General features: G+C 44.8%; 1 protein-coding gene across 1 annotated transcript in view; it reads left to right on the top strand.

Moving 5' to 3' along the window:
* PRUNE2 (prune homolog 2 with BCH domain) overlaps positions 1-7,146 on the top strand; it is a 272,917-nt gene extending 265,771 nt beyond the window's left edge. Inside the window, 1 exon segment of the mRNA XM_019463559.2 lies at positions 3,936-7,146. Coding sequence (XP_019319104.2) covers positions 3,936-3,966 — 31 coding nt within the window. The 3' untranslated portion in view covers positions 3,967-7,146.
* The last annotated feature ends 5,661 nt before the right edge of the window (positions 7,147-12,807 follow it).

Genomic DNA, 12,807 nt, shown 5'->3' with positions numbered 1-12,807 from the left:
ACTCTTTCATGATCACTATTACATTCCTTAAGGACAGCTGAAGTCTATTTGGCATTCTGTTTTCCAATCCAAAAACGAGCAGAAAAATGAATATTAGAGCCAGATGTTAAGAGCGTTTGGGCAACTCTGCTTTCTAAGTTACTTCATCTATTTTCATTAGTGAAAGTTGGGACTTCCATTTGAACTTCGTATCTTAGTGGATGGGGGAGAAAAGTGTCCTTGTTTTGAAAATTCCAAGAGGCAACCGAGTCTGGATGGAACTTTAGGAATGATCTAGTCCATCTGACCTCATCCTGTGACAAATAGAAATCACACACCTAGTGAGGGCTCACCATGTGCCAGGTTCTATGGGAAAAGCCTCATGCACATTATCTGAGTTTTATCCTCAGAATAATCCCACGAGGTACATGTTGCAAGTAGGAAAGAGTGGCATAGAGAGATTGTCCGACGGGTCCAATGTTTTATAGCGGTAAAAATGTCCCAGGGCTGGGCTTTGATTCTGCATGCAGACCCAGTGGCTCTGAAATCAGAGATGGTCGTAGTTCTGGAATGGGTGTGCAGCCCCTGATCTAACTTTGGTTAGACCAGAAAAGGACACACTTAGGTGCTTCAGAGAACGGAGTTGACTACTGGCCAAGTCCGTTTCAGGGAATGAAGTGTGGCCGCCAACGTGCTCTCAGAGGGAACCCGGCGATCCTGTTAAGGGCGCCTCATCTGATCTGAGCTGTGGCGAATTTAACACTGCCCTTCCCAGGAACCCAGGAGGGGCAGAGATCGGATTTGCATGTCTCAGCTATTGTCACGTTTTGTTCTCTTTGGACCTCCTTTCCCTCAAGGTCCAAAGCCGGGATGGAAAACCATAATGCCACAGCTGTGTAGCCGCCACGTTGACCTTGTAGTTTAAAGTTGGTGGACAAAAACCCCAGAGAGAAGGTCCCCGCTAAGCAGGAAAGAACAAACGTTGTAAGGAGACCTTTGAATTCACACAGCTATTTTTCAGGAGGTGACGCGTGCCCCGCCTCTTTGAGATGAAGACAGTTGCTTCAAGCACATTGCGGAGCAAACATTCTGCAGGGCAGAGGAATCCCTGAAGCCACTTCCATTCTTTGCGCAAATTTTCCCTCTGCAAAACAGCGCCCCCTACAGCAGAGTCCCGGGCCTGCAATGAACGAGCAGCGGGGCGTGACTGTCACTCACTGGCCTATGGCTGCCACATCTGCGGGCTTACCCACTCCTTTGCCTGTCCTGTTGGGCTCCTTGTTTGTTCGGAGGGGCTGATTGGGTTGGGGAGAGGGCAAACAAGAGGGCACTGCCCCTTGTTTGCGTTCATTCCGGGGCTGGGCGTGGGGGAGGGAGGCTGCTACCAAGGTTCACGTTCCCTCCCTTAGAACATACTCTTCTCCACGCTTCTGTCTTCTTCAGCCCGGCCTTTCCCAGGCACGTGATCTCAGCGCAAAGGATGAGATCCAAGCCGAGGGCCCAGAGTGGCCAAGGAGTTCTTAGGCTGACTTCTAGCCCTGGCTTTCTGGCTTTCGTTAGTATCAGAATAAGGGGCTTTATTTGCCTTTTTTCTGGCTCCTGCCTGGAAGCATTTTACACCTTCTGTAGCTAGTATCGAATGGAGAACCTGAAGAAGGAGCAAAGGGTGTTTTTCAAGGAGCTCAGTCAAGCCAAGAATGAAATGAAATGAAATGTGCCCCTCCTTTTCCTTAGAGAAAGAAAGGAAAGTTATGCCCCCCCCGCCCCCCTCTTCCTATATAAAACACAAGAGTTTATTCATCACTAAACAATATTCTCAGATACTTTGTAAGGAAACTCACGTAACATATGTGAGAAACCGAAATGGCCTAGGGTAAAATTATCAGAAGGTTTCTCGCCGGAAAGCTGGTTAGAGAAAAACCAAGCCCATCTGCCCAAAGATCAGGAATAATCCTTTTGTATTTCAGTTCTGATTAAAAGTAAGTTGTTTGTTTGTTTTCTTTTTTCCCCGAAAAAGCATACTGTTTTCAAAAATATCCCCAGATGCTTGTCTCCTTCACTTCCAAGTTTGGACTTTATTTGTTCATTCATGTCCTAAGACTTGCATATGCTTTTAAAATATTTTTACATAAATAAATAGTGTATCTGATCCAGGGGAGGTGGTACTTACTAGGGGAGACTTTAATTAGTACCACTGTTGGTCACTTTACTGTCCCCACAAGATAACTGTTGTCTCAAAAATTAAACTTCAGTGGGGTTTCCTGTATTTATTTAAGAATCATCCACTTTTGACTATCTCTTCTTCAATAAACCACATAAATAGGTTTCCATGTTTCAGCTTTTTGTTTACCAAAAGCTGAAGGGAAAAATGAAGCCCTAGAAAGTTTACCAAAAAGTCAGTATGGGGGTGCCTGGCTGGTTCAGTTGGTGAAGAGTGCAACTCTTGATCTCGGGGTCGTGAGTTCAAGCCCCACGTTGGGTGTAGAGATTACTTAAAAATAAAATCTCTCGGGGTGGCTGGGTGGCTCAGTTAAGCGTCCGACTTTGGCTCAGGTCATGAGCTCACGGTTCGTGGGTTCGAGCCTCGCGTCGGGCTCTGTGCTGACAGCTCAGAGCCTGGAACCTACTTGGATTCTGTGTCTCCCTCTCTCTGTCTCTGCCCCTCCCTGGATCACCCTCTGTCTCTCGAAATATTAAAAAAAAATTAATAAAAATAAATCTTTAAAAAAGTATGAAAAATGAGGTGCTTCAGAACGGGCATCCTGGTGTAAGGGGTTTTGTTTGTTCGTTTTTTCAGATTTTTATCAGGGTTCATTTAAAAAAGATCCTGAGGTACTCACAACTGAAAACACTTGAGACTTAATCCTTAACAAGCCTCGAGAGAGAGAGACAGGATTGCTCTATTTCACAGATACAGAAATGGAAAGTTAGGCAAGGCAGGTGACTGGCCCCAAGCCCCAAGCTAATAAGTGGCAGAATTGAGGGAATGTGAAAGGAAACTTTCTTTACTCCTGTAAACTCGATGGGCAGGCACACAGGTTACCAATGGCTTTATTTGCAAAGCTGCTCGAAGGATCCCCCACCCACCCCCAGCTGCTGCACATCCCACAAGCAAACCACAGTCCCCATGCAGTGTGCGGAGGGTGGGGCCGGGAGGGCAGGTCTCGTTGAAATCCACAGATGCCTCCCAAATGGCCTTTTTCAAACAGTGTTTTCATTTGTTCCTGGCTGAAATTCTTCTTTTGAACAAACAGACCGGAACTCTCTGGTCAGATGGGTGTCAGAAAGTTGTGCTAGGTTCACTAAGAGGCAGAAGAGAGAAACCAGTGGAGCGGGGAGGTTTGGGAATTATTTTCTAGGTAGTTTTGGGAACCCACTAGACCTTAAGAATAACCTTGTCTTAGGTTATAAGAATCCATCGCGTTCAGGTGGACTGACCCCTGTCATGCAAATTCTTGGACTCTCGCAACTCTTGTGGGTTCCTTTGGGAGAGGGGGGTAGTTTTTCTATTTCATTGTTGCCTTGTATGTGGCATTTAGCAGATTACTGATTTCAGGCAGATCATGTATTCGCCCCACAAGGGAAGGTCATTGACTAGAAACAGGTAGCCCCCTCCTTCCCAAAATGCAACAGGGTTCCTTAATCTACTTCAGCAAAGAGCCCTCACACCCGTCTTTTGCCTCCCTAGGTCATTTTGAGAGGCGTAAAATGCTTCCAGAAACAGTTTCGTAAAAATAAATAAAAATTCCAGATTTTAGAGAAAGCCTTGGTCATGAGGGAGGGTTGGCTTTTACTGGGTTTTTTTCTAGCATAAGAAACTTGCTTGAGCTCTTTTCAGTAAGTCCTTGGAGGAAAAAAAAAAAAAAAAAGCAAAGCGCACGCCACTCCCAGCGATCACCGAATGCTTCCTATTCAATTTCTAGTGTTTCTCATTGTGTTCTTCCTTTTTTTCTAAGTATTGACCTGAAGCTGAAAGGAAAGCCCTAGTCCCGCCCGGCTGGAAGAAAAGGATGTTCTGCTTCCTGATTCTGCTGAAACATACCCACTGGAAGAGACAGGGCGGATGGTACTTTTTTTTTCCACTTTGCACTACCTGGTGCCATTCTAAATTTCTAAGGGGAAACACAGTAAGGGATCTTGTTTACTCTTCACGTGTTTTATGAAATTGCGTGTCGTTTTCCTATTTTGCCAATTACGTGCCTCGAAGATTTCGGTTGAACCTTAGCAAGAAAATAGGACCTTCCGTCTCCATATTTGGTTACCCCTTGGTGCCGTGATATCTCCTCTCTTAGACTGGTGTTGACCAGTGAGATACCCTCGGTCCGCTGTTCGTCGCGAGTGGATTTGTTGGCCATAGATTAGCGGGATTTCTCCTTGGTGACCATTTCAGGTTTAAAACACAGGGGGCTCGACTCTCCCTAGGCAAGTTACCTTCCTGTAGCTCTGCTTTTCAAACCCTAAGCTTGCTGGGCACAGTTGGAAAGCAGACCCCGGTGGAAAGCTGTCATCGGCCATGTGCCCGCTTGGTTCTTGTCCACGTGAATCCTCTCTTAGGTCTCAAAGGGAAGCCAGACTTTCCCATTCACCTCAGTTTTATTTTTGGTTCTCAAATTGGGTATCATGTTGTCTGTGCGTGGTCTCTTTAAAAATCGTTATTCCTCCAATGAATGTTGGAAATTCATTACCCGGCCACGCTCAGCTATCTAAATGTCTCTCTCAAAAAGTAGTCTGCTTTAAGTCACTTTAATCTGGTCACTTCAGTCACCTCCCTTTAATCGCATTTCATTTAAATTGAATATGACCGTGTACTATCATTTGCAAAATCTCTCTGTGGAGTCTTCGCATGCCCTTTCAAAGGCCACACGTGGCCTCGAATCCGTGGGCCTCCAGCGGGAGGGTTGGCAAAGCTGTGGCCAGACTTAGCATGCCGCCTGTTTTCACGTGGCCTTCCTGTGAAGGATGGCTTTCCCATTTGGGCTGGAAAAAAAAAAAAGTTGTTGTTGTTTTAAATATTTCGTGACACCTGAAAAATCATGCACATTGCAGTACCCATAAATGTCTTACTGAAACATGGCCACACAAATTTGTTTACAGACTCTCTGTGGCTGCTTTTGCACTACAGCAGCAGAGTTGAACAGTTGTTCACAGACCACGTGGCCTACAAAGCCTAAAATATTTACTGTGTTTGTGGAACAAGTTGACTGGGCCGTGCCTGCTCCTGCACACCTATTCCTCACCGCCCCCCCTCCCCCGCATTTGGATTTGGATATGAGTTTCTTCGGCAGAAGGTGTAAATAAGCCTGCAAACTAATTTATTCTTTAAAAAGAAAATGTTGGCCTCCAGAGTCCGTAAAATAAATGGCCTGCTGAAAAAAGACGGGGAGCCCCGGCCACAAAAGCATGGCTCACGGTATGTTTACGTGACTCAAAGTGAAGCCCGCTGAGAAGGCTTTGGGCTATTTACAGGTGTTGCCAAGGTCCTGCCCTTACTCTGGGAACCATTGTTATTCTCTGGTATCACCCGTCAACACTCAGAATGGGGTGGAGAGCGGGGTTCCGCCATAGACTTAGGGTGACAACCACATCCAGGAGAGCTGTCTGGGGCGCCCTGGGCCCTGGATCTCATGAGCTTTGAAACACTTGGAGGTAGACATCTTTGTACAGGTGACCGAATTTTGCCAACCTCCTTCGCTTCGTGACGTCTCCCACCCACCTTCCAGACATGTTCTCATGCACACGGGTCAGCTCTCTTTCCTCCATGAGCCATAGTTCACTGAGTTCCCCCCTCTGTGTCCCTCTCAGCTGAGCGTCTTGTCCAACTGTGTTCTCTTGGGTCACCTCCCTCCTAACCTCTGTCCTGTCCAATAGAAAAACCCTAGAACATGCCCTGTCTCTGAGGCCAGCTCCACTTTTGGAAGCCCAAATTATGCCTCTCCCAGAGCTTAGTGTTGACATAAGACCGGTGACCTAATATTCGGTTGGTTCACCCATTGACCACCGTGGCTCTGGCACAGTTAATAACAATGCTCCCTTTTGCTCAGCCGTGGTCCCGTTTTGGAAGACGAATTACGTGGTACCCCCCGCCCCAGCCACAGGAAGGAATGAAGAAATCAGTGTTGTGTTTAGTGGTGCCAGCCTGAGGATAGAGCCAACCACACACAGCAAGAATTTCACCAGTCACGTTTCCCTTGAGCTTGTCTGGCCCGTTCATGGAAAACTACTCAGGTGGTGTTCTGTCTGAGGCGTCATCTTCCTCCCTGGAGATTATGACCATCGTCCGCAGTCACTGATTTTGTTTGGGCTGATCTATGGGCTGCACAGCCATTCTGATAGGCATCTGCTATTTTATTATCTTAAGACCATTTAATTGCACGTGCTAGAGAAAAGCCACTATGTAAATTCAATCCAAGTAAATAGAATTCTAGAAGAATCCTGAAAAAAAAAACCATCATCCCTAAGCAGATAGGTAGACAGATGTAAACATTCACATCAGTAGCTATCTAGCCCTTGCATTCTAAGCGTTCTTGCTTTGGTTCTGACTTCTGGGAACTGTTTTACACTTTTCCTGTCACTTTGTAGTTTAGGGAACCAAAGGGTCCCAGGGCAAAAGTATTGTTCTCCCCAAGTGGCACTACTCTTTGCTTAGTTCCTTGATTAAGAAAGAGAACATAAATCTGCACTGAAGTTTCTGTCAAGGAGTGAGAAAGTTTGTTTCGTGGCAATCAATAGCTGGTTGTGGAAGAAAATTCTGAGGTTCCCATTGAAGCCATACAATGTTTTATGGGGTTACCTTCTAAGATACACTCCGACATGTGTGAGGAAGTCACTACTCTAAGCTTTTGTGTTGTTAAAATCTCATTTTAAGCATTTGGTTTTGGTACTATGTTTGCAACTCATCTAATCACAATGCCTCAGTAGTTTGCTCCCTTAGAAACATTTAGATGTGCACAAATTAATCTTTTATATATTTGAAAGTTTTTCTACCATGTATTGGATTGCTCAGAATAAAGTATCTATTAGACTTTGTTTTGGCAAATAACTAAATGATTTCTCCCTAAATAGCGTGGATCAATAATATAAAGATGTAACAAAACCATATAAAATATATATATATATATATATAGCCTCTCTGTATAATTCAGAAATAAAAATTGATTCCACAAGTTACGGACTTTCTTTTTCTCTGTTTGTCGAGAATCTTTCTCTAGCTTCACTTGTGCAGAAGACTTCTGTGACTATCTGTAGCCTGGCCCTTGGCACTCATTTTGGCTTTCTGGTCACCCAAATAGATTCCCTTTTCATTTTTTGCCTTCCAGGCCTCAATGACAAAACCTTTCAAAACGTGTTGTTTAGCCTCTGGGGAAGCAGTGCCTCCCGTTGGAGGCATCTCCATGTTTCACGGTTACTTGATTTAAAAAAAAAAAAAATTTTTTTTAATGTGACAGTTACTTGATCTTCGTCAACTTCTCCTTTCTCTGCCCTTTGCCTTTTTGCAGCATGTGGTTCCTTCAACACCAACATGCATTAATGGCATTTTCCTTTTAGTTTGGGGTCCCCCTCCCACTTCTACTTTCACAGCCTTCAGGCAAAACCAGACTTGGGAATTAACCACTGTGCTTAAAAAAGAGAGAGAATCTAATAAGCAAATCTGTGCCTCTCCAAAAGTGGTGGGCGTAATCAAATGAGAGGCTGTTCTACAGAAAGTGAGACCTTGCATGTTCTCATGATCTGTGACTGAGTCCTCGTGGGGATTGTCCTCTGCCCAAAGAAGGTAAGAAGGACAGGAGAAGACTGAGAAGTGGTTATGGTCAAAGGGAGTTCGTGATACTGCAAAGCAAACTGTTCCGTGCATTCTCCCCCCCTTTCCCTAACTGTGGTGGTGGGAACTGGAGGCAGGCTAGGAGTCCGGCACTGGGGGAGAAGATGGGTAGAATGTGGTAGATACACCCAGTGGCAGATTATACAGCTGTTAGAAGTAACCGACTAGGGGAGCCTGGCTGGCTCAGTCGGTAGAGCATGTGACTCTTGGTCTCTGGGTTGTGAGTTCAAGCCCTGCGTTGGGTATAGAGATTGCTTAAAAAGATAACTTTGTTTTTGTTTTTTAACGTTTATTTTTGAGAGAGAGAGAGAGAGAGAGAGAGAGGGAGCATGTGAGCGAGAGAGAGCAGGGGAGGGGCAGAAAGAAACAGAATCTGAAACAGGCTCCAGGCTCTGAGCTGTCAGCACAGAGCCTGACACAGGATCCGAACTCAAGAACCACGAGATCATGACCTGTGCCAAAGTTGGACGCTTAACCGACTGAACCACCCAGGTGCCCCTTAGAAAGAAAATCTTAAAAAAAAAAAAAAAAAAAAGGCAACAAACTACACATTCATAAGAGCATCACTTACAGGGTAGAGTGGAAAAGAAAAACTCAATAAAACTTCAGGTCATTTATGGAGACACCAATGCTCCATATTATACAAAATCCATGCATATATAAGGGTTTAGCACACTCATTAGTTACAGGAAGGGGCAGGAGTAGGGATCCAGGATGAAACTGGGAGCCAATTGGAAAAACCACAATCAAAAAGAATATGGGTTGAAGTTGAAAGGAAATAAAGATCGGTTCCACTTCCGGCCATAGATCCTAGAAAAGCTGTGTCTAGGCACTCCGCATCTCCCAAAGGGCTGTTTCCTCCGCAGCTCTGTCGTTGTGCCATTTCTCTGTGTTGGCAGCATCGGTGGGTGGAGTCTTGCAAAAAGCCACCCTGGGTTCCGTTCACCCAGGACAGTCACGAAGGGTTTAATTAAGCTGGAACTTTCTCGTCGTACGTACCGAACTTCACGCTGCTGTGGGCTCCCCAGAGCAAAGAGATTGCTTTATGAGGCTCATTTTCCTCTAGAGTTGCACTCCCATTCAGGCAAAATAGCTCCCTTTGACCAGGAAAAATTACCGCTTTTCGATACATGACCATTTGAATGAAAACTTAGATGGCAGACACTAATAACTTAGCCCCTGGAAGAGGCTTGGACCCTTGATGCTTGATCATACCCTCCTTACAAAAGCCTCCCTCCTTAGATTGGTGAACTTCCCGTTTCCCCTGTAGCCACCATCGCCACAAAACAAATTCTGGTCAATTCTCCTTATTTGAGGTAGTCCTGTCCTATAAAGTCACTGAGAAGAACGCCGAATTAGCAAATGCTGACCTCACTGGTGGTCAGTTACAGGGTTAGGTTCCTGTAAGCCTCTGATCACGTGGTTTCCACGAACTGATCGGTATGTAACACATAACCTGTTTAATGTGTGTTTCTGTTTGAATACACTTTAACAACAACAAGTGTTGTTGATTCATTAACACTGGACTCACCGTCAACAGCCTGAATATAACTCACGCCTGAATGAAGCTTATCTTGCACATGAATTTTCTCCATAAGGAGAAACTCGTGTTTAGGAACACGAGCTCTTCTGCTCACTGCTTGGGGACCATTTTCAACCGTGAAATCCGCAGGACGCCTGGGCGGCTCAGTTGGTTAAGCGTCCAACTTCAGTCCGGGTCGTGATCTCACGGTTCATGGGTTCGGGCTCCATGCTGACAGCTCAGAGCCTGGAGCCTGCTTCAGATTCTGTGTCTCCCTCTCTCTGTCCCTCCCCCACTTGGGTGCATTCTCTCTCTCTCTTTCTCAAAAATAATTTTAAAAAACATCTAAAAAATTTTGTAAATAAACAGTGAAATCCCCAGCAAAAATCACAAAAATGCAAAAAACCATAGCATTAAACTGACCATGAAAAGGACACTTGTTTACTGTAGGACACCAGAATAAGAAGCAGAACCTTGCCTTGTTTGACCTCAGCTGGGAACATGCACATTAGGCAACTGAACATTTTCGCTGTTCTGCACATGTCCCCAAATGACCACGAAGGCGCCATGAGTCTGGATTTTGAGGTTACAAATAAATCATAGTGAGTAGGTGAGTTTGCAGTGTGGAATCCTTGAATAATGAACATCAACTGTGTAGGCCAAAGTTCAGCGACCTAAAACGACGTGCGTTGTTATTTCAGTTTCTGGGGGTTAGAGGTCCAGATACATCCTAGATGGTCCTCCGTGCCAACGTCTCGCAGGTTGCGATCACAGTGTGGGCCCGAGACTCAGGCAAGGTTCAACTGGGACAGAATCTTCTTCCAACTTCATTCGCATGGTTGTTGGCAGGCTTCAGTTTCTCCAAGGTTGTTGGGCTAAGGGCTTTATCCCTTGGTGGCTGTTAACTGGAAATGCCCTGAGTTCTTTGACTCATGGGACTCTCCAATATGGCAGCTTGTTTCATCGAAAGCAACAAGAAAGGGTCTGCCAGCAAGATGGAAGTTACCACTGTTTGTAACCTAATCACCAAAGTGATGTCCTGTCACTTTTGCTGTATTCTATTGGTCAGAAGCAAGTTACTAGATCCCGCCCCCACTCAAGAGGAGAGCATTACACAAGGGTATGAATCCTAAGAGGTGGGATCATTGGAGACCATCTTAGAAGTTGCCCTATCATACCCCCCAAGCCTTCTACAAATGCCTCTTGACCTCTGTCTCTTCTCATCTATAAGTGATGATATTTCTCAGTGTTTCTCTTTTCTTTTTTTTCTGCCATCCTCCTGTGATTTCAAGGAACGCATCTCTTCAGATTATTCAAATCCTGGTTTCAGTCCCAACCTCCAACCCCCACCATCATTTTCTCACTCCGTCTCTGCACCCACCGCAATCCCTGGGTGGCGGGAGCTGTGGGGAATTTAATTCTCTCCCTTCTCTGACCTGATGAGACAATTTCTCTACTGTCCCATTGTCCTCAGCATCACATATACCGGGACTTAAAAACTGGTTCTGCTTACCAGCTTTATTATTCTGGGCTCGTTACTTCACTCCTTTGGCCCTTCGTTTACTCATTTTTTAAAATGTGGATGAAACCCCCATCTTACGTGGTTTTGTAATAGTTAAACGGGATATAAGTGCCCAGAGAAGGCATTCAATAATTATTAGTTCTCTTCCCCACCCTCTTTGCTTCTTCATGTTGCCATTTACCCAGACTTTTGTCTGTTAACGTGCCAGCTTCTCCCAATCTCCTGCCAACCTCACCTTTTAGTTCCTGTCAACTGTGTCAGCATCTGGTTTCCTATCCCACCCCCTCTTCTAAATAGACTAATTCTCTTTCATCCTTCCTCCTCTTCTCTCAGAGCTATTTTAGTCCATTTCTTATGCCTCCCCTAGCTTGTTCCCGGCTTTCATTTCTTATCTTTGCTCAGTTTGCCTCCATTTTTTACTATTTGGAAACAATCTCCAACTTGCAAGAAGAATAGAAGAAGTTACTTTTTCTGAAACACCCGAGAGGAAGTTGTCTCCATAACACCTTATCACCCCGAGCAGTTGGTGTGTTTCTTATCTCCCAGGACATTTTCATGACCCAATACATCTATCCAAACCAGGGACGTTAACACTGAAACGTTACCATCGCTTAATTCGCAGAGGCCATTCGCGTTTTGCCTACTGTCTCAGTAAACGTCCTTTATAGCAAAAGGATCCAGTTCAGCATCACACATGGCATTTTGTCACGTCTCTTTGGTCTCCTTCAATCTGGGAACTGTTTTGCAGCTTCTCTTTGACTTTCACTGTAGGATTGTAGTCCTGACCGGAACTCGTGCAAAGTAAGCGGCAAAGAGAAAAGCAGGTACAGCACTACCAATGTATATACGTTACACGAAGTGATATCAGTGACCACCATCAGCAAGATTCAGGCCATTGGTTCGGAGTTTAGGTCCCAATGCCGTTCCTCCCCAACTATGTGATCATGAGTATGTCCCATTAAGCATCAGGTTTTTGCCAAAATGTTACTTTTGCTTGCATTCAGGTGGGGACACCCGGAAACACTGTTTTTCTTCCTCTTTTTTCCTTTCTCACCTTTTCTTCTCTTCCTCCCTTCTTTCTTTTTCTTTCTTTCCTATTCATTTTTTTTTCAGTTTTAGAAAATGATCATGAATTACTTTTTTTTTTAATTTTTTTAAACATTTCTTCATTTTTGAGAGACAGATACAGAGAGCAATCAGGGAAAGGGTAGAGAGACAGGAAGACGCAGGATCTGAAGCAGGCTCCAGGCTCCGAGCGGTCAGCACAGAGCCCGACGTGGGGCTCAAACTCACAAACCGTGAGATCGTGACCTGAGCCAAAGTCAGATGCTTAACCAACTGAGCCACCCAGGCGTCCCAATCATGAATTACTTCTAATGATGTCAAAGAACCAATATGAAACTATACAAAATTTGTTTATTCTGTTCATAAGAAAATTTTTCCTAACAGATTTGGCATTTAATAACCTATCCTAGGACACGTTTCTCTATAGGCTCAAATACAATTCCTGTGCCTGTTAGTATCAAATCAAGAAGAGTTTCAGTAACAGACTTGGTCAATTGCTCGACTCTCTACCCCAACGTTTTGCCCCTGAAACTCAGAATAAGAAGAGGGCACTGTGTGGCCCCTGACTCCTAAAGTCATGTGCATAGATCTGGACAGTAGATCTCACTCATAAGTTCAACCAGCTATATTTCTTTGGACCAAAAGTTTCTGACCACAAGCCTCTCCCTCTCCCTCTCCCTATTACCCTCCTTCCTCCCAGGCTGGAGAGGGCAAGAATTATTGATTATGCTGAATAGAATACAAGTCCCTCTCAAAAAGCTGTCTGCTTCTCATTTTTCTTCTAGTTGATACATTATGGACAGAAAGACCTATAGTCTGGCTTACAGACACGTTAGTTTAATGGACTCGCATGTAGAAGAATAAAGAGAGGGTATAGTTGGAGGACTCATGTGGCTCACG

This window comes from Panthera pardus, unplaced genomic scaffold (assembly GCF_024362965.1).
Source record: "Panthera pardus isolate Hobbes unplaced genomic scaffold, ASM2436296v1 HiC_scaffold_20, whole genome shotgun sequence".
Taxonomy (NCBI): domain Eukaryota; kingdom Metazoa; phylum Chordata; class Mammalia; order Carnivora; family Felidae; genus Panthera; species Panthera pardus.
Note: the sequence above shows the minus strand (reverse complement) of the source record. Positions and strands in the feature narration are given on the sequence as shown.